At 35.9% G+C, this 23,167-nt stretch overlaps 1 protein-coding gene across 1 annotated transcript in view; it reads right to left on the bottom strand.

Moving 5' to 3' along the window:
* The window catches only part of LOC142334654 (heterogeneous nuclear ribonucleoprotein K-like), a 335,604-nt gene that overhangs the window by 26,947 nt on the left and 285,490 nt on the right, over nt 1-23,167 (bottom strand). The window contains exons 2-4 of the mRNA XM_075382863.1: nt 7,806-7,882; nt 7,408-7,664; nt 7,011-7,067 (exon numbers count right to left, since the gene is read on the bottom strand). Of these exons, the coding sequence (XP_075238978.1) occupies nt 7,011-7,067; nt 7,408-7,664; nt 7,806-7,821 (330 nt within the window). The 5' untranslated portion in view covers nt 7,822-7,882. The remainder of the gene's footprint in view (nt 1-7,010; nt 7,068-7,407; nt 7,665-7,805; nt 7,883-23,167) is intronic.

Raw genomic sequence — 23,167 nt, 5'->3', positions numbered from 1 at the left:
AAAAACCAGCAACAGAAACTACAGAGTACTTCGGTTTTTCCTAGAGTCTGTTAGATCCTTTGTTGGAGAGGCTCGAAGTTGGACCAACTCAATGCACTAATAATGCCAATTGCCATACTATTGATTGATTTTTTAAGTTGAATACGACCAGAGTATGAGCATGGACTTTGATCATTGTCCAGACAAAGACCTGGATCTTTACTGCTGATGGAACTAGATACAAAGCAACAAGACGAAATCAAATTCTTAAATCAAAATCACCGATGGTAGTAGAAAATACAAAAGAAATCCATAAACTTGACGAACGGACCCGTTCAGCTGGAAAAAATACTTGCAGAAAATATGCCTCGCCTTCAACAACATCAAGAACAAAGGCGTAGCTTTAACCAGCAAACTATATCTATTCAAAGGCGTGTTACGAATAAATCTTATTTCATCAAGCATTGCAGCATGTCAACCACATGAGCAAAACTAAAATAGATGCTCCTATCATCGTCAAAATCATTCATCATCAAGAAATGGACTTAATTTGGAGACGAAGAACATGTTTGAAAGAGTGCCTAGCCCCGCGAGATCAAGAAATTGGATAGTGGCAAAGCAATACGACTACTTTCTTAAACGAGAAAAATATTTTTGTTTAACCAGAATCTTCCTAATGCAGATGCTGTGCAAGTAAAACTCGGGAGTTAAAAGATTATGTGGCTCTACACAATCATAAGCAAAACTGTATTTCAACGAAGGATACTCAAGTGCAACTGAATAATCCCATCGATAGGCCGAAACACCCTCCAACACTGACAGGAAAACCATCAACAATAATGCCTCAAAGTGCTACACAAACAATTTTAACTGTCGCCAGCTCTCGATCCAGACGATATTGCATTGTTAGCGAATCTTATTGTTCAGTCCCTAGTTCCTACGTTAGTACAAGCAGTCAGCAGGGCTCAAAAACTATGGACAAAATCTCGAATGAGGTGATCACTAATGCGAATGATGCAAACTAATTTTCAGATCTCCCGGAACGTTTCATACTTTTGTAATGCAATTAAATGTGAGGTAGTTGAAAAAATCCTGGAAGCACTAATACTAAATCTTACTTCTCCTCTGTTCTTTCTATGTTTGAGTGAAGCATGGTAAACTAAAAATGAAGACCCAAAATGTTTAGTACACGTTTACTCAGCATCTTGTGGAGCTTCAATGGGCGGAGGTCTGATGATTCAAGAAAGAAGCAGTTTCATAATAATCAACGAAATTCACCAAAAGCTTTTAAGATCTTTTTGCTGAAATTTTTTATGGACGAAGTAAAATCAAAGTCCTAAATATCTACAACAAACCTTGCAACAACAAAATTTTTGTAGAGCTGCTATATATTTCTTTTGAAAATCTATAACAGTTGAAACTCGTTTTGCTGTTTGTGGATAGTTTAACACTGATATTCTCAGACAACCACTTGACTAAGGATGACAAACATGTAAACCAGTCCAATGATTTTCAACTGTTTGAGACATCCCTCCCTAGAGTAACAATGTCCTCCATTAATCAACTCAGACAGCAAAATGTTTCACCCCATGTCTTTGTTTATAAACATTAAAACTTTTACTGATCAATAACATCTGACAATTACATGGAAAATCAGACAAAAATGTTTGAATTAGTTGCCTAGAGTGATACATCTTTCATAAAAAGCCCACAAAAAGTAGCGCAATACAAGTTCACATTACATGAGCATCTTAATACTTTCAGAACTTATATTGCTGATACAACCGATGGCGATAAACCATCCAATAACTTCAAATAATTGTTTTTAGAAAACCCTGTGAATTTGTCACTCTTAGTCTTTTTAAGGGAGAAATCCCCAACGGTTGCCAAATGGAATCCAGAATTAAAGAACCAGTAAAAATCTGGCTCACAGCAGAGGGAAGAAGACAATCAGAAAAGATTAGCTAGAAAAATTTCAACTGTTGCGCAATACGTCTGCAAAGTCAGCGAGAATGCATAAGAAAAGTTACTCAAATGTTTTCGAATTATTCATGGCAGAGTCATGACAGGTTTAAAATACTAATATGATCTAAATATGGTTGTCAAAACATGGAAAACTAAAACGTACCCTTTTCAAATAACTGCCGGGTTGCAAGTCCTAATGACAGTGGATTTGCGAACGTATTCAACAATTATTGATTCAACAATTATTCGTATTCAACAATTAATGCGGATGTGATAAAGATTTCAACTAATCGCCTTATATTCCAATGTTCCTCTATCCAACATCGGATAAACAAACACAAAAAACTATCGTTGAAAAGCTATATTCTTCTATACTTGACTCATTTAATTAACTCATCCCAAAATTATTACCCCGCATAAGGATGATAAGACCGACGAAACCCCAACATCACTGCTTATTGCTTGGAGTAAAGTTTGTTGAAGAATTATGTATAATCGATAGCATTTTTGAGGAAAATTTGTTGTTAACTAAAAACCAATTTCGATTGAACCAGAAACATAGTAAGTTTGACGCCAGGGTCGAATTTATTGAAAGAATTTGAACTTGCACAAGTTAGATAATAAAAATAAATTTTCTCTTGATTAGGAAAACGTTTGATACGATCGATCAAATATGGCTGCATAAGTTAGAATGTTATTGAATTCACGTTAACTCACAAAGGGTTTGAATCGCATTTATCGAATAGGTACAAAGAGTTGAAGTCAACGGATTCTCATCAAACTGGAGAAAGTTGAACTTTGGTGACACAAGCATCAATCTTAGGACCTCTATTATCCATTATTTATATTAACAATTTTAACGACACAAATCTGTGTCGAGATGACACTAATATATCATCGGCTGCATGTAAACCTGAGTAGATTAAAACAGATCTCTATGAAATCAGTAGTTGGCTATTATCTTAAAAAAATCCTCAAATCATCAGAGTAGTATGAATAGTTAATTAAACAAAGGTTTCTTTTAAAAACAATGGTGCGAATGTCTTACTTGTTCCAAGGCAGTTGCTAATTCAATACTATAAAACCAATGTTAATCCAATAACCCAATATGGTATTTTAATCTACGATTGCGCAAAACAAATTTGGATAAAATTATTTACTGCAGAAAATAATTTACCATTATTACAACCGTGATCATAGTAAAGATATAATTCAGAGACACAAAATTTTGTGATAATTCAACCTACACATCAAGGAATTGATCAATTTTGTCAAGAGATCTGTATACCAATTGAATTATGAAAAAATACTTAAGTGAGTTATTTTGTTTTAAGAACAACAGATTTCCCGAGAAATGAGTCTTATAATCTCGTACATGACACTCTTTGGATTAAAAAATCTGAAAGAATGTCAGTGCAATATCGCGCCGCAAAACTATTATCTGTCAGTAAAACCGGCTCTCAAAACTCATGAAAATGGCAACGTTAATAGGACAAATAAATTTATCACAAACTGAAAGACTCACATACTTAACAACAGAGAGCCGGTAAAAAGCCGGAGAATCTTTAAGGCCTCAATTTACAAAAGCGTTTATATGCGTGGTACAGCATTGTCAGAGAAGGCTCTGCTTTTAATGAATGACAACGAAATTTTGAGGACCACGATTGCATTTCCTGGCACAATTTCCCTTAAGAACCTGGATTTGAAAAAATTTAGTTTTTTAAATGTATTTTCCTATTGAATGCGTTCAAAATTGAAGTACTGAAGGGCAGTGACTAGGACAATTGCCCGTTGTCTGTACCCTCTAAGTCTCTTTAGATTGGTATTTTTCATTGTTTGTTTATATTGAGTACCTGAAGAAAGTAAGTTATCGTCTCCTTCGTTCCACGACAGGCAGCTAATCAAATGTCTCAAAAAAGATAAAGCCAGAGATCAAAAGGAATCACAATTAACGACAAAGTTCACAAAATCTCTAAAATTCAAAAAAAAAATAATAAACAAAGCAAAAGCAACGTTTGGCTAGCAATTTAAATAAATTAAAAACATTATCACTTAGCGCCAATAACATAAATGCGTCAATTGTTAACAGCATTTATGGAAATCGGGAAGAAAAATAGTGAAAATACTGTCGAACATGTGAACATATTCAGAAGAGAAAAAAGAAAAATTCAGAACTCGGAACAAACCGGAGGTACAATTTGACTGAAACCAAAAACTACTCACTGCAATAAACAATTTAGTATAGGCTATTGAAAATGGAATATGGAAAAAATTCAATATAGATTTCTGAGACCTTTTTTATCAAGAAATCGCGAGCCCAGATCAATTATTCAAAATATACCTTGAAATGTCGTTTGTGCTCAATTGGTGCCCAATACAGAAAAGACAGTCCGTTAAAAAATATTGAGGCCGAGAAAAAACTTACAACGAAAAAAACCGAGTAAAATCGGAAGAATTGGTCTAGAGCAAATAATGCGAGCTCAAATCTATTGCAGCCAGCTTCAGCCGGGAGGAGAGTTTAACTAAATTTAACTAAGGGGGCTTCAAGGTCATTAAACGTTATTCATATACCACTATAACTAAAATCAAAACTGGAAAAGACATGAATTTTGGCTTTTAGTAGTGAACTCCCACCATTTGAGTTCAGCTGCTGATAGTTCTGAATGGGAGAGATATTTAGATCACGCGAAGCGAAAAAGTTAAACTCGCGAAAAGCCAAAACGGTAAAGCAAAAATATTGCATAAAGAAATACCAAAGTGTAAAATAATTTTACATATCTTTAAAGCTGAATATGCTTTTGCCAATCCGACATAGGACACTATAAAGAACAAACATTTATCATGATGCAGAAACTAAAGGAAAAAATCAGAAATAATTTTATCACTGCGAAAACCAAACCTAACTAGAATTCAAGTGTCTGTAAATATAAAAAAGACAATAGAAAAAAAAGTAAACAACCAATTGTATCGCAAAAACAACGCAATATTCAGAAACGGCAAAAAACAGCAATAGGACTAAAAAACGCCAAAATTAAGATTAATTTAATCACTTTTTTCAACAAAAACTAACAAAGAACTGATTCAGATCAAATCAAAAACATAATAGTTAGACAAAACTCAACGATCTACTACAGAAAGTAAGAATAATACATTCAGTTGAAACAGTGAGAGGTAAGCGAAACAACAAACGTGAAAGTCGCGACTTTTGTAAAACGAAAAACGTGCCCACATCAAATTGAATTAAAAAATCAGAGCGCTTAAATAATAGTCTTTGAGAGGCTGAAGGCTGCTATTAACAAAACTAAAAAAAGACATTCAGACGATTTATAGGTTGTACGAAAAATCGCAAAAAAGACCAGCTGCACTAAATATGAATGCTAGAAACTCACTTGAGGACAAAACGGTGGCAAATTACTCGCTTTGAAAAATTTGTTCAGGCCTATTTGCCTCGCTCGATCTCTTAAAAATGGAAGAACACAGATTACAAAAGAAAATAACATGAGTTTAACTCGTTCTGCATATTAACCTTATACGTTTGACATGCTCTGAAAAGGGAAATCACCGATGAAAAACAATTAGCATTAATCCTCTTCAAATCGTAAAACAGCTGGCATATTGCAAAAAAAAGCTGCGATAGCTTCACAGACCTGTTTTAGGATAGGTATTAAAGAGCGAGACCTCAAAAACTTTGACAAAAGATTTACTCACGATGATTTTATGTTTGTACGCAATTTAGACAGCAAATCTGCCCTCAAATGACCTTTATTTACATTACGATACCATTTGACTCTAACTCCTCTAATTAAAGTTAGCAAAACTCACTGACATGAAAGTCAGTGATGAAAGCAACGTGTATCACCAAAAATATTTTCACTAGTATGAGCAAAAAACTTGCTCCAATAAGCGCGAATAATAGTCACGCACTCAACGCAGTCAAATAATTGCACGAATGAATAAAGAAATGCTGATTTGAAGTGAATGTGACGTTAAATGATCGTTACAAAAATCTTGACAATATAGAAAATATAGCAGGACAAGTCTTGAAGTACAATTCAAAAAATTTTCATTGAGTAAACGAAAAACTAAACCTAGAACGGACTACGATTGAATTGAGAAAACCATTTCTAAAAAATCATTAAAAAATTTAAAAACAGAAAATCAATGTCAAAATGCCACATGTGAACAAAAAATTCAACACTAGCGAGAAATTGAAATTTAGTTCAATAAAAAAACTAGGCATAGAATGAACTATGAATGCATTGGGGAAAAAATCCTATCCAAAAAATCGCACGAACAAAAACCACAAACGAGAAAGCGATTTTTGTTCAAACACCGTTTTCTCACTCTACTTTAAAATTAGAGCGAAATTAGAGGGGGAGCCTAAATGCGACTAAGAAGCTCAGTATTGGGCTTCAAATAGCCACATTAGAGGTTAACATATACCACTATTAAGATTTAAAGTAAAAAGTGGCACCAGTTTCGGCGCACTTTTCATTTGACTTTAGTATTAAATTGCCGTCAATTGAGTTCAGCTGCTTGAAATTTTGATTGAGAGAGAATTTTTGATCACGCGAAACGCATAAACTCAATGGCGTAAAACTAACTAGAAAAGTCAAAATTTTCAAGCGAAAATTTTGCATAAAAAAGACACGTTCTCAATAATTGCTATGAACTTCGTTCAAGAGCAATTAATCATGAAAATGTGTGAACAGATCTTAAAAGACAGCGCCCCAATACAATTCAAATTCTTTGAACTGTAAAAAAACAAGAGGAGGCCAATAATTACTCAGCTATCGCAGCTATTAGCAGGAGAGCGTCCCAACACAACGCAAACCTTGATTAAATTTTTAAATGGCAACTGCAAATTGGATAAATTTGAATACGCATACCCTAGATAGTCGAGCAACTCATAACTGAATATTTATCGGTCATTTCAAATGAACAAACGTTATAACATTTTTCATTATTAGCAGACTTTTCAGAAAATGATACCCAGATGTTGGCAGTATAACTTGCGTCAACTACTCAGATCACACTGATTAAGAACATTTACATGACATCATTACCTCTGCTCTCAAGCGTTTTATGTTCTCGCCGCCTTTGCCGATGATTGCTCCAGCGTCCTGAAAAAAAAACATCTGTTGTATACTATCATTACCTGAAACCTGACTTGGATCACAGACTTTGCAAAATTAACGTCATAGCGGCAATTAGCAATTGATTGTAGGCTAGAAACAACAGCAAAAACCGATTGAACTAAAGCAACAAATTGGCAGTAACTGGAGAACAGTTTTTATAACACTAAAGAATGTCACAATCTTCACTTTATTTATACAATATTAGGTCCGCTAATTGACAAGCTATTAAAAACTACAGACCCTCAATTTTGTTAAATTATGAGAAATTCTATTCTAAATAGTTTTTTTCCAAATCCACGACTTTGTTTATTAAGAATAAACCCACGGCCGTTTTGATGATAGCTCTGAACATGGGAACATCGTCTCCTGGCGACATTCCTCCGCCGCCACCACCACCTCCCGAATTTCCACTGAACATTGGTTTCTGGATGATTTTGTGGTTGTTATTATTTTCAAACTCCAGAACTGAACGTCTCCTCCTCTTTCCGCGCAATTGAGACCCGCCTTCTCCGCTGTGGCTACTGCCTCCACTAAGACTACAGTTGTCAAACGTGTCTTCTCTTATGGCTCTTCTCTTGTGGCCTAGGGAGAAATAAGAAAGACATCTCGCGGATGGTAGGGAAGTAGCTTACTTATTATTTTAGATGTCGAGGGACTACACTTTGACACTGTCGGTCTACTAAGTTACAAAGGGACGATATTAACGAGAAATAACATGCTAACCAGAACCATAGGACATTCTTTGATGGGAAGGGGAAAAGGAAAGAACCTTTGGAAGGTTCACGAAGTCAGATAAATCTGAAAAACACGATTTCAAGTTGATCTCAAAGTTTTTGAGTGTGGATGTTCGAGGACACTTCGTTCAGTTTATGTACAAAAATTAAAAGACTCTCTCATTTATCGCCAACAAATTGAGTAGAACTAGGACCTGCAGAAACCCAGTTATAGTAAGGAATCAATAACGCATGAAAAAAATTTAAAGGAAAAACTACGCAGACGTTCATTTTTCATGTAGTTTTTGTTGATTTACGACGAAGTCGATGGGACCTGCTCCCTTTCACACTCGTTGAAAAATTGACCAAACATTTCTGCATTTTTGGCAGGCGCAGCGACGGTGTCAAGTGCAGGGGGTTTTCTTCACGGAATTTATCGTCGAAGTATTTCCATGGTAATTTCAGAATTTGACTTTTCAGTCCTTCAGGTTTCATTCAATTAACTACACATTCGACGCGTAGTAACAATATTAGCAAGGAAAATGTAATTCTTTTAGCGTAACTCGTTGAATTATCTAAATCTAGTCGAAGGCAATGTATATAAACGCATATACAGAAAAAGCCTTATAGGGTAGCGGGTACATAAATAATGACAGTGCTAATATAAATATTGACAGTAATATTTATTGAAAGTAGTCAAACGTCAAAGCATCGTAAATAAAAAAGCTCCTGTAGGAATAAGAAAGAGTATAAAAGAGGATTTCAAATCTAGCTTTGAAAAATTTATAAGGTAATATAAGACATCCTCCTCTCTTCTACTGTGGCTGCAGTGGAAGCTTCGACAACGACGCCGCCGCACTGATTGCAAGACGGCAACGCTAACTTTTGTTCTGATGTATGTAATCACGTCGGAAAATGAATCTTAATTCTCGCGCTCGCTGACTCTTGCTGGCAATCTCTATGGCTTTCGACGCTGACCGGCTAGCTCACCCACTCTTCATTCATAAATCAAGTTTTTTATGGTTTCGTGGGATCTTTTCTGTTTTGCAAACCCCAGTAGCAGAGCTCGTGCCATTACATTGTAAATCATTATCAACAAATATGACACGTGCGTCTGGGGGTACAAAAAATATTTGCGCACTAACGCAGGAGAGCACAAACAGAAAAGATCCATTTTTTCATTCAATGAATTCAGTTTGTCACCGAATAATTGAGTCGTGGAATAATCGAGGTAATTTTTATCAGAAAGTGATTCTTTTTTTCTCGCACTGACTCTTGCTGGCAACCTCTATGGTTTTCAACGCTGCTCAACCGGCTAGCTCACTCTTTTGCAGAAGATCAATGAACAGAAGGTGCTCATCTGGACTGCAATTATTCTTCATTCAAAAATCAATTTTTTGATGGCTTTATAGGATCGTTTCCGTTTGCGCCTCCACCAAGAACGTTTTCCAAACCCCGGTAGCAGAACTCGTCGAATTTCATAGTAAATTATTATTAACAAATATGACACGTGCATCTGGGGTGCAAATAATATGCACCCACTAAACCGGGCGAGCAGAAACTGAACGGATCCACTTTTTCATTCAATGAATTCTGTAAGTGTTACTGCGCAGATTAGTGAATAATTCAGTCCTGTTTCCTGAATTGATGATTAGTTTCCTGGAACAGATTGAACACTTACTACAAAAAAAGTGTTCCACCGGGGGTTTTACCGAAGCGCGAACCAAACAACCCACTTGCTTCGATATCTATTCGAGCGTCATCAGTTGTGGTATGCGAAGTTTTCTACTGGCAAAGTCTGGAGCCATGTCTCCAATTCAACATCATCACATACTGCATCGAGCAAATTGGCCAAAAATCGATTATCAGGGTGCCTTGTGTGCACAACTAATAATCGGTGCCTTGTGTGCACAACTCATTACAACCTTTTGAACAAGGTAATGCTGAGCAGCGTTAAATGTTTCTCCATCTGCACAGGTTAAAGGTACTGTTACATAATGTCAATCGTATTTGAGGGCAATGCTAACTCTAATGTATCCCTTGGTTAGATCGCTTGGTTAGTTCTGACCAATAGACTCATACGAGGGTTCTGAGGATTGAAGAGATCTTTGGCACTTGTGTGCCCTGTCTTCGGGTAGTACCAAGTTGAGCGCAGCTTTTCTCAAGGGAATAGAGAAGATATTTTACACCAGTCGTGTAAGGAAAGATGGTTCACCGTTGAATGGGTCAAATTGATTTTAACGACATGCTCTGCATCTTGAAGTAGCTTGGTTGCAATTGCCGTCATTCTTGCAATGAGTTTGTTTTGGACTGCATTGGTACAGGACTTACTAAGGAGAGACCTAAAGATCTCTGAGTAGGAGAAAAGTTTCCCAAATTTTCTCTCAGGAAATGTTTTCAACATACAATTCAGAAAATTTTGAATCCCAGGACACAATTACATTCAATCACTTCAAACTCAACGACAAAAACTTTTTTTAGGTCTCTAGGTTTTGCATCGTCATTGCTAACAAGCTCAATGGTATTTTACCTTCTTCAGACTTGATTATTTATTATCTATGAAGTGGCCTCCGGTGTCTTGTACTGCTGCATTTGTTGATGGACAAAGTTTTGCAATGATAATCAGGTCAAGATCTCTTTTAAGACGGTTGAATGCGTTGTTGGCATCAAAAAATAAAAATAAAAAATCTACTTTAATCGTCGAAGCGTCCATTATGCCAATAACAAGCATGTTCAAAGCCATTCCTTTAGTTAAGACATAGCTCTTTATTTCCCTGAAGATGCTGTTTTGCACACTTTACAAAAATTAGTATTCTCTTTAGTATTTTTAGTCTTTTTAACACCTCGACTATAACAATAAGTCGGTCTATAATTTGAGCATTTATCTAGTGCCATCGAACGTCATGCGTTGTATGAGGGCAAAGAAGTTTAATCCTCAGACGCAATTCTAAAGGCGAGTTTTGACAACGTTTTCAAAAGATTGTTTGACGACGTCTCAAACGATGTTCATAGTCTCTGCCATTTGGTTGCGTCAAGATTGGAAGGAACACAACAACTTTTGTTAATTGCTGTCAGTACAATGTATGATCAACTTATCTCTCTGAAGAAGGTTAAATGAAAGTAAGAATAACAATCCTTAAAATCCGATTTTTCAAACCTCAGATCTGCTTTCTGTATAATTAGACGTTCCTTGCGTTAGATCGTGAGCACTGTCTGAGTTCTCAATTGATACTCAGTAAAAACAATCTGGACAATACACCACATGTTGCATCATCAGACAAGCGTCCTGAGGCCCTTGATAGCTTACCGATTTCGATTTGTATCAGAGGCTTTTTAAGCATTCACTTCTCGTTAATTATTGATCTTACGTAAAAATTCTTGATGTGTCCTTGCGTTGTTAACCAGGTAATCGAAATTGCATCTGATCCACTCATCCATTTTTAGAGATTTTTTTTCGATACGGATTCACTGTTATCGCTTTTCGATCTGACAGAAATGAGGCTTTCTCATTGCACTTATCATAGCGCCGTTTTGGCTGTGCGGACTGTTTTCAAGGATCTTGGTTAGAATTATGTTCAGGCTGCCAACAATTTTGAATCTATTTTTGGTTTTGGTAATGGTAAATAACTGGCTATCAGTGAAAAATTTAGCGCTATAGATTTTCCACAACGTTTTTTTGAGAATTCTTGAGTTTTTTTCCAAAAATCTTTGTCTGTAAATGCCACAATACCTATAGAAGCTGAACTAAACTCAAGGCAAAAACTGGAGGCATAAAAATCGTGTTTTTTAAAAAATGGTTAATTTAAATTTTTTTTTTGATGTAAATGTATTCAATGTTGGTGGTACCTCATTTTTTTATTTTGGCCAAATCTTTAATTTTCTACAATAATTCTGAAATTTTTCCTAAATCTAAGCATCCTTTTTGTGGGGGTAATGCAATTTTTGTTTTCCTATGCAAAAAAATTCAGCCATAAATTTCTGTCGAAATGATGAACTGACATAATGCCTTATAATGAATTCCCAATCCCGATATTTGTTGCGTCTTTTTAGCCCCGGCTTCAACGTGCTCATGTATATACCATTAAAATTTTAGAACTACCATCAAAAATTTACTGAAAGTTAAAATAATAATCTTTCAAGTGCAGTGATTCAAACCTCAGATCTGCTTTCTGTATAATTAGACGTTCCTTGCGTTAGATCGTGAGCACTGTCTGAGGTCTCAATTGATGCTCAGTAAAAACAATCTGGACAATACACCACATGTTGCATCATCAGACAAGTGTCCTGAGGCCCTTGATAGCTTACCGATTTTGAATTGTATCAGAGGCTTTTTAAACATTCACTTCTCGTTAATTATTGATCTACATAAAAATTCTTGATGTGTCCTTGCGTTGTTAACCAGGTGATCGAAATTGCATCTGATCCACTCATCAACTCCTATAGAGATTATTTCCGATAGGGATTCATTGTTACCGCTTGTCGATCTGACAGAAAAAGACTTTCTCATTGCATATATAATAGCGTCGTTGACGACCATTTCGAAGGATCTGGGTTAGGATTATGCTTAGGTTGTCAACAATTTTGAATACAGTTTTGGTTTTGGTAATGGTAAAAAACTGGCTATCAGTGAATAATTTTGCGCTGTAGATATTCCGCAACGTTTTTTTTTGAGAATTTTTGTGTTCTTTGTTCCCAAAATTTTTGTCTAATTGCCACAATACCTATAGAAGCTGAACTAAACTTAAGCCAAAAACTGGAGGCCCCAAAATCATGTTTCTTAAAAAACGTTCATTTCATTTTTTTCATTTGAGTAAAATGTACTGATTGTTGATGGTGCCTTTAAATCTTTCGATAAGTTAGATTTACCAGTTCTTCTCCACAACCTCTTCTTTGTGGACAAATACCACTTCTGTTGAAACTATTTTCAAGTAATATATCAGTAAAAGCAGTTTTTGGAGGTATAGCGATTTGCAAAGTGGAAGGCTAAAGGTAGTAGGTTAAAAATTCGAGAACTACTATTTAGTTTACAGCAAAGACAACTGTGAAACCAAAGGAAAAACACAGAAAATCAAATAGTCAGAATCTTTTATCGTCTTTGAGTAGAGCACCCAATCACAAAATGAAAAAACTGGCAAATTGGGCAAAAGCTTCAAGCAAGAGAGCACGTGTCAAGCCTCGATTGGTTGCCCTCAAAATTCCATTTTTAATAATTTTTTTAGAAAATCAAATGCTAATGCCGAACTTTTGAAATTTATTGAACAACTGTAGAAGAAAGAGACAACTCGATTGGAAAACAATTATGATTTCAAAAACAATTTTTTCAATTTTTACGTCAATGGTTAAGTTAAAATTATTTCACACATTAGTAAAAAATAAAATTTATTTAAAATTTTCCGAGATCACAGTTTAAACAGTTCTATGGACTACAGAAAAAAATGAACAGAATAATTTGATATCTGTTATCATTTTTATAAAAACTTTCCTATCCCAATTTTTTTAATAATTTTGGCCAAGTATCCATCTTTTACGATAATTCTGACTTTTGATCTAAATCTAAGCATCCCTTTTGTGGGGGTAATGCAATTTTTTCCTATGCAAAAAAATTCTGTCATGAAGTTCTGTCGAATTCTTGAATTGACATAATGCCTTAGATTGAGTTCCTGCTCGCGATATGTCTCGCGTCTGTTTAGCCGCGGCTTCAAAGCGCTGAGGTATATATCACCAATACATATGAGTTTTTCTACTGTGGAAAAGGCCAAAATTTTCCAGAATTTTTCTTTCAAATCCATTTTTGGAGCCAAAACATTCAACAATGTGTCGACCACCTGTGATTCTTTTTATGATATTCTGAAGTTCTAGTGGCAACACTCTGGAATTTGCAGGCCACTTAAATTGAGCTGCACTCATTACTTTTACTTTACATACCACGTGAGTGGTCATGTTTTCAGCCAAAAATGATTTCAGGGCGGGGAGGCGGCATATTAACTTTTGCGTCGTTGGTACTATTTTTGAGACAAGGTTTTTTAAATCTGATTTCAATTTTTTGTGTCGGTTGCCTTTTTAGTGTACAGAAAAAATCAGTTTCTCATGAAATTGAATCTTGTTTTTTTATTATCTTTTTGTATTGTTTTCAATTGATCTTAACTACCACTTTGTATCTTATCGAAAGTCTGGTTCGCTATTCTTGAAGACCTTTCATCTGGATACTGATTTTGGGTATAGCACCTCTTCTTTTTCTCAAGCACCTAGTCAAAAGGCCAACCAATGTTGCCTTGAAAAATTGGTAAACCGTTCCTGGAAATACGTTTTTTTGGCTGAAGCGAAGCACAATACTGAAGATTTGATAATATTCCTAGTTTAGCTGGTTTCTGAATGACAGTTACGTTTACAATCGTTGATCAAAATAGATATGAGGAACGCCCAAATGTTCTTCATCGTTCGCAGTATCTATAGTAAATTTCATGTTTTTTGGCATTGAGTTTGCAAATCCAAGGTGCTCGTCCGGGTTACCACTAACTTTGCTAGTGTCCACAGAACTTTTGAACGAATTTATTACTCAAATTCCCCCACTGGTTGTTGATTGCTGCAGTACGTACAAGTCCAAATAACGTCTTGCATAGGGAGGTAATCCTATTTGTTTGGAGTGTCGCTTGAATCTAGTTCTCGCATAACTGACACTCCACGCCCCTTCCAAAGAAAAACACTCTCCGGGTGCAGTCTTCGCGACTCCGCGTATTCATCACATATAGAAAAAATTTTCACTGAGTTCTGGTTTTGTGCATTGACGCAAACAACAATCTCATCAACAAGTTTTTTAGTAGTGTCAGCCAGTAATGCAGTTATAGGGAGACCATCTGATTGAAAACACCAGATGCCGTTATTAAATTTATATTGAACATTGGTAACCGCTAAACTCACTATATTTTTCTTTGCCGATCAGTGTAACTCTGGATCCGGGGTGCTTGAGTAGAATTATCTCATAGCTTTTTCTGATTTCTCTCCGATCGTCACAGTGGTATACAATCTTTTGAGGTCGAGAGATACTAATTGCTCGTTTTGATGGCGGAAAATTGAAAATTGATTCTAAGGTTTTTCAAGACCCTGGCGTGCTGCTTTCAGTATTTACACCCGGCAGTTTCTGGAAAAATTTTACAAAACACTGTTCAAATTTTGCATAGTTGCAATCTTGTATCCAAGGAACCAGTCAAGGCTCTCCTTTTGGTTACTATGTGCTTTTTTTCCTGCCATTTTTGGCAGCGGTAGGCACAGCCCTCAAAGACGCTCATGGACAGGGGGCATTCAAAACCGATTGTTTAGGAGCTCTCACTACCAAGGAACAAGTCAAGGGGTTTTCCTTTTGGTTACTATGTGCTTGTTTTCCTCATCTATCTTTCAGAGTGTCGCGTGCATTTTTTGCAACATGTGGAGGACAGTTTGGTTTAGCAAAACTTATCTTCCTCTAGATTTGTTCTCGCACAATTCACGAACAACCATTTCGAGGAAGTTCATCTCATTGAACCTGTCTCTCAGATGCTCTTTTGGTCCCAACGACAGATGATCGTTTATAAAAACAGCGGAGTGATTCCTTATTTCGCGCCCAATGCGGTTAACAACGGATGGCATCTGTTCTTGACTCAAAATTTTCAAAATAAATGTCTTAAATTTTTTCCTATCTGTCAAAAATTTTCTCGTACACATTTTGGTCTTTTTCAGCACAGTTTACCTCTTGTGTTAGGAATCGGGATTGAAAACAGTGCACAGCTTGTTGAATAGAAACTTCGTATTTAGGAAAACAAAACCTCAGAAAATTTGAATTATTATTTTTGGAGTAGCCTTTTTTAACAAATTCAGTTTGATAATTACAACTAGAGACCCTATTAACTGTTTTCAATTAGTAAAGATAAAATTTGTAGCTCTTTGTTTTTCTCACAATAAGTCCAGCTCACATTTTTGGCAGCTGTAAGCACAGCCCTCAAAGACGCTCATTGACAGGGGCAATCAAAACCGATTGTTCAGGAGCTCTCACTACTTTGTGTCTGCTACTCCCACCCTGTCTTGGCTCTTGTTTTCGACTTCGTTTTGGCCCATTTTGTTGACTTACTCGTCCTGGGCAGCCCATTCAAAAGGTGTTGGTGACGTAGCACTGTAACCAAGGTCTTGATCTGCTATCCAGCTTTGTGGTGCAGCCAACAATATTACTGAGCTATGTCCTCTTCTTCCTTCTCAAATATAGAAGCTTCAACGCTCAAATATAGAGCACAAGTATCCTACACTTCAGCAGCTCCCGAAAAATGTTTATGCCAACGCAGTGACATAAAACAATAGCTCTGAATTGGTCTTTGTTCGATTTCAGGCACTTTATCTACTGTGTCACGCTGCAAGGTTGGTATTTATTTGACATTTGAATTCAAACCGTGTTGTTTGTCAGAGGGTACCAAGCCAAAAAAGTTGTTTCTGTTGCTCAGATGACCCTTTCTAAGCAGATTTTTGTAACCAACATTGCGAGTTTGTTTTGAATGGGATTCCGGGAATAGACGCTAATCTCTCTAAAAACTGCTTCTTGCTTGAGCATAGTAGTCTATTTACCGCGTGGTCAGATGTGCAACCATTCAATAAGTCTCTCAATTTCATTACTGTGAAAACCCTAAATCACTGAGAACGTTCCCCTGAATTGCCAACAACAAAGTTCACGACCAAAAAAGGAACGTCTTAGATAAGGCTGAATAAAAAATTATGAATGTCAGCTATAATTTACGGCTCGAACATCTTTTCTAAAAGAGCAACAAGCTGATGTCCCTTATACAGGAGCAGAGAAGATTACTTTCAGTAGGAATCATCCATTTACTTCTGGAATGTTAATTCATAAATCAATTTTCTAGGAATTTTTTCAATTCAGAAGATGAACTTTTATATCGCTCCTTGATCATTTATCTGTTATTAATTGACGTTTTTAGATCTTCAGTTGTGGTCGGTGCAAATTCCCAAAAACAACTTCTCGTAATTTTCAATTCTATTTTTCTGCCCTTCTAACCCCGCCGTTCAATAATTGAATTCTTCCAAATAAATTACTTCTTTAAATCGAATGATTCCAATCAAAATTTCTCTACTATTTTAATTATCAGCAATTAAACCTCGGTTTCACCAAAAGGTTTCAATCTAAACTGTGCTCTACATCCGGTTGAATTTTTTTAAATCAAAATTTAGACAATAATCCGCGCATTCTGAGAATAATTAGTAAAACCGGTTAACAGTTCGAAGATTAAATCGTTCCAAAGCTTTTTTTGGCCACCATTGAAAAAAACCACAATAGCAAGATATGTTTTGAGGATATAAAACAGTTCGATTTGGTTTGTGGATATAAGACAGTTCCAAAATATTTCCAATGTATATGATCGCTAGGCAACAAGATGCATTACTTAAGATTTGTCCTAATCGTTCACAAAATAATTGCGTGTTATTATTTCTTTCTACTGAAGAATTCTCTTGATTCATGGCCTAAAGAAATTGCATTAATTGCCCTTCAAATAAAACAGTTTTATCATCTGCATGTTCAGATTTTACAAAGAATGGAAATGGAGATAATGATAGCGTGCAACTGAGATATCTAGAAGGGGCTTCGACTGTTTTTCACCAATCTTTGAAGTAAAACTTGTTTAGTATATGGCCATATCTTTGTAAGTTTATTTTAGTTTTTCGCAGTATCTTTCCCCTCTTCTAGGGTTATTAAGACATTTGTTCTAACTCTAAGCATCCGTCTTGTGTAGTTTATGCGATTTTGCTGTTGCCATGCCCAAAAAAGTTTTGATATATATTGATGGCATATATTTATCACTGTCGAAGTGTTGAATTGACATAATGTCTTTGACTGAGTTCCCGCTCTTAAAACACGTCGCGTGTGTCTAGCCCCTGCCTCCTCAACCTGCAGATGTATGTACCATCGAAACCCATGTGTTTTTCTACCGTGGAACAGGGAAGAATTTTCCAGAATTTTCCATTCAATGCTAGTCTTGTAGCGAAAACATTCAGCAAGGTGTCCCCCTGCTGTGAATGCTTCTTTTGAAGCTATGTTATTCCAGGTGGGTAGGCATGATCGTTATGTTTGCGTTGCGAATAACATTTGTAAGACATGGTTTTTAAAGATATGCAATATTTTGCTTGCAATATTTTGTGTAAGTTGCCATTGTAGTGTAGAAAAATTGTCAGTTTCTCATGAAATCGAATCTGGTTTTTTTATGAACCTTTGTTTTATTTTCAAAGGATCTTAACTGCCACTTGGTATCTTAACTAATGTCTGGTTTACTTTTCTTGAAGGCCATTAATCTTGATAGAAATTTTCGGTCCTCCACACCTTGTTTTTCTCGAGCGCTTGATCAAAAAGCCAACCATTTAGTTGTTGCCTAGAAAAATCTGTGAACAGTCCCTGGAACTACGTTTTTACTTTGCTGAACCGAAGCACAGCTGCAAAAAATTGGTATTGTTTCTGTATCTGTCGGTTTTTAATACCAATCGCATGAAAGTTTTTAATCGTTCATTACATTCACGTTCATATCATGAACGGCCAAAGGTTCTTCGTCGTCCTCTTTGTCTAAGGTGAATTGCAGAATTTCGAGTAATCAATGTTCAGATCTCAAGAACTCGTTAGGGTACCAACTAACTGCGCTAAAGCCGTCTACATAGCTTCTATACATTTTCCCTTCAACTTCTCCCGCTAGTTACTGATTGCTGCAGTACTTACCAATCCAAAAAGCGTCGTGCACATATGCGTTTTCTTGTTTTGTTCTTTTTGATATTTGGCAAAAAACCACTTTCTACAAATTAACATTTCAGATCTATTCCTCGGAACTTCACTCTCCGGGTGCAGTTCTTGCAATTCCTGTTTTCATCATATTTAGAGAGATTTTCTCTGAGTTCTCTTTTTCTCATTGATGCAACAAACAATTTCATTTGCACGTTTGCTAGTATTATGAGCCAGTGATGTACTCTGGACTAGACCTTCTGATTGAACGTATCAGAGGCCGTTACACTTAGAGTGAACGTTTAAAACCGCTAGCCTCACCATATTTATCATTGTCAACTTTTGTATATTCTGAGCCATGATGCCTGAATAGTGCTCTCTGATAGCTATCTCTGACGTTTTCCCGGTCGGTATTCATTAGTATACATGCGTTTTAGGCCAGGAAATACTGTTTGCTCGTTTTGATTAAGGAAAAATGTTTCCAAGATTTTTTAAGCCACTTCTCTGTTGCTTCAATTGTTTGAACTCGTCGAATTCTGAAAAATTACTGCAAAAATTCTGTTCAATTTTTCAAAATTGCCCTCATGTATCAACTGAAAAGGTTAAAAGGGGTATCTTTTAGCAAACCTACGTTTGCAAATCCATGTAAAATGGCTTGTTGTGAACAAGTCGTTCTGAGTCTTTGACAATTTTGGTAGCTCACTTTACTCGGCTACAACTATTGTCACAGAATATTACTTATCTGTTTCTTCAGTTCTTATCACAATTTTATCTTTTGCTTCATTGATTATTCGGAACTGAACTGATTAACATTTAGCTAATCCTAAAAATATTTATTCTACAAAAATTTTTTAAGAACGGAGAATCTGCAGCCTTGTCAAACGATACGGTATACAAGAAGCTTCTCTTTAGGAAACCATGTACTCTTTTCACTAGTATATCCTTCATAGTTTTGCGTATTTTGTTACACCATATTGCTGACAATTCAATTCTCCAAAACTTCTTATCTTTCATGTTGTTCTCGCATAATTCACGAACCACGTCTGCGAGGAGGTCCACCTCATTGAACATGTGTCTCACAGTGTGTAATGGTCGCAACGGCAGGTCCTCGAATATAAACGGTCTCTCTGACAGTTTATAAAGTTATGTTTTTAGTTTATTATCAAACGCAGCGGAGTGATTACTTATTTCCCGCCTAATGCGCTTAACAACGGATGGCATCAGTTCTTAACTCACAATTTTCATAGTTCTTGTCTTAATTTTTTTTGCCCATCTGTTTGAATTTTCATGCACACTTTACCGTGTTTTTCAGCAAAGTTAATCTCTTGTCTTGGGAGCCCTAATTGTAAACTGTGCACATCTCGTTCAGTAGAAACTTTGCGTTTGGAAGTAAAAATCCTCAAGAAATTTGAAGTAAGGTCTTTGGAAATGTCTTTTTTAATAAATTCAATTCAATAATTACAACTTTTGAACTTATTCAGTGATTTCAAATAATAAAGACAAATTTCGTAGCAACTTTTTTTCCTCACAAAAAACCAATTTCATCTTTTGGGCAGCTGTAAGCACACCCACCAACAAAGAAACTCAGGGACCGATTGTTCCGGAGCTCCTCATCACCTTGTGTCACTTTAATCCCATCACAATAACAGCTGGGCTACGTCCTTCTCTTTTTTCTAAACGTTACAAGATTCAACTCTGAGCACCAGTATCTTACATCTCCATCAGCTCCCTTAAAGTATCTGTGCCAGTATTTGTTCGTTTCCAGGAATTTTATCAACTTTGGCACGCTGCAGGGTTGGTAGTTAATTGACATTTGACTTGATATCGTGTTCTTTGACAAAGCGTACCAATTCAGAAAGCTTTTCCTGTTGCTCAGACGACCCTACCTAAGCAGATGTTTTGCGTTTTGGAACCAATATACCAAAATTGCGAGTTTTTATCGAATGAGATTGCGGGAATCGTTGTCACTCTCCCTAAAACCTGCTTCCTGATTGAGCATGAGAGTCTATTTACCACGTGGTGTGATGTGCACCCATTCAAAAAATCCCTCATTTTCATTACCGTTAGAACTCTAAAACGTTGAAATCTTTACGTAAGCCATTAGCATTATTTTAAGCTCTGTTTTAAACCAATTGACAGAGTAAATGATGTAGAACAAACTGATTTGTCAACTCAAAACAAATAGAGCACGCTCACGTAACATCCACCGTAAAATCATTGGATACGATGAGGTCCAACTAAAAACTGAGCATCGTAGTTTCCAGCAAAATGCCAACAACAAAATATACGACATAAACGAGAACGTCTTAGACTAGGCTGCATCAAAATTTACGAGTGCCATCTATAATTCTGCAATTGCACTTATTAATTCGGCTCGAAGTTCTCTTCTAAAGAGCAAGCTGATGTCTTAAAGACCAGAGCACTTAAAATTACCTTCAATAAAAATCACGGATTGAGTTTTGGATTCTTACTTAATAACTCAATTTTCTAGGCTTTTTATCAATTCAAGAGATGAACTTTTATATCGTTCTCTAATCAATTGTCTGTTATTAATTAGTTTTTTAGATCTTCAGATGTGGACCGTGCAATTTCTCAAAAATATTATCGACTAGTATTCAATACTATTCTTCAATTTTTCTAGTCCCTCTCTTCAACATTTGATTTCTCCAATTGCTTCACAAAAACTAAATGTTTCTAACGAATTTTTCTCTCATAACTTTAATCATCACCAAGTTATCCTTGGTTTCACCGAAAAGACTCAATTTTTTGGACTTTGAATCTGGCTGAACTTTTAATCCAATCAAAGTTTGGACACCACTCGGTGCATCCTTGAAGTAGTTCATATTATGGGGTAACAGATAATAGATTAAATCGTTTTAAAGCTTTTTTAAAGAAGCCACATTAGCTAGTTTTTTTTGTTATTATGGTTTGTTGATCTGAAAATGTTGAAGCAAATATAAATTTTGTGATTGCGAAGTGTCAAAATAGAGTATTTAAGCTTCCTGCTAATTGTTTACAAACTAATTGCATGACAATATTTCTTTCCAATGAAGAACTCTACTGATTCGTAGCCTGAAGAAGTTGCATTAATTGTCATTCGCTAAAAACAATTTTAGCGAATGACAATTGATGCAATTTTTTTATGCAACTTCTTCTTATCCGCATGTTTATTTTTCACAAAAGATTAATTGGAGACATTGATAGTCTGCAACTCAGACAATTAAAAGGGGCGTTGATTCGATTTTCTTCTCACCGACCCTTGAAGTAAAACATTTTGAGTGTCATTAAGATAGAATTGAATAGCTGATAAGAGTGCACGACGTAGATCCATTTAAGTGCGGAAGAGGACAGAATCCGAATTTCAATAGTTTCCAAGTTCCAGCTTTTAGAAACTTTCTTTGACTGCTTGGCCTTAATTTCTTAATATTCATTATTATTGGCCCTGAGATCTCGTCCAATTACCGGATTTAATGGAAATCACTCACAATCAACACTTCCAGCACCTCCTGTTCATTAGTTCGTCTGTGAGCTTTGCTTATCGAAAAAATTTGACGGAATCTAGAAAAAAATTGATAACTTTTGAAGCAGAGGCTCCAATAGATCAGCTAACTTCACATAAATTTCTATTTTTTTCTTTTGTTTGAAATTTTTTCGGCTCTGAGTTCCGGTGAGGTTGTCTCCTTTCTTTTTAAATTTAAACTCTGAACGGCATTTTTGAAAATTTGGCACTTTTGTTTGTTTTAAAGTGGTCCATTGTTTTCTAATTAAATAAAGGTATGTCAACGTTTTACGGGAAAATGTGATCAACCACTTACCGCGGCCTTCGTGTTTTGTTTTTTCCTAAATGAGTTTGATTGTCAAAATGCTACATTTTTGTGGAGCAGAGAAGCGGCTGCCAATCATTAGAGAACCTGTACATCGATATACAGATAAAAACTTTTTTATACATACCCAACCATTCTAAACATACCTTTTTTACATACGGTTTTTCGAAGAATTTGCTATGTGCCCATAGTTTGATTCCACTTTACGCTAAAACGCTTACCAATCTTCTCCGTTTCGCATAGGAAACACAGTTTTTCTTTACATTGTACATTTGGTTGGTCGGAATGGTAAACAACCTTTCTGTTTGTGAACGTGATATAGAGCTGAATTTTGGAGACTGGTGAAAAATATTGACTGGCAGGACAGATTGGTACGAATTGATTAATCATTGACAAAATCGAGCTCATTATGTTGACTTTTTAGAGTAAACGGCAATTCTCTAGGCTTTTAGCGCGTATTTATTTGCGAGCAACAAAGCTGATAAATTTGTTGACAAAGCTGCTAGATTCATTGTGTAGTCACAAAAAATATTCAATAGCCATACCTCGAGTTTGGCAGTGGCTTTTCTGTGTTTCAGTAAGAAGTATTTAAGTTTTTTTGTATATGTTTCATTTGCGATGCAATTATCAAAAAGGTTTTGTCTAATTTTGATTTCGTTCAGGCCAGCGATAATTAAACTGTTCATTTCAATGAAAGTTTCAAGTGTTGATTTCAACTGTTGATTTCAATGAAAATGCAATAGGCTCCCCTGCATTCAAGGCAGTTACTGCTACAAATGCTATTAATCCAGCTCCTCCATTATTCGGTAATTT

Source organism: Convolutriloba macropyga, chromosome 2, assembly GCF_964194025.1.
Source record: "Convolutriloba macropyga chromosome 2, txConMacr16.3, whole genome shotgun sequence".
NCBI lineage: Eukaryota > Metazoa > Xenacoelomorpha > Acoela > Convolutidae > Convolutriloba > Convolutriloba macropyga.
This window is presented reverse-complemented; position numbering and strand designations above follow the sequence as displayed.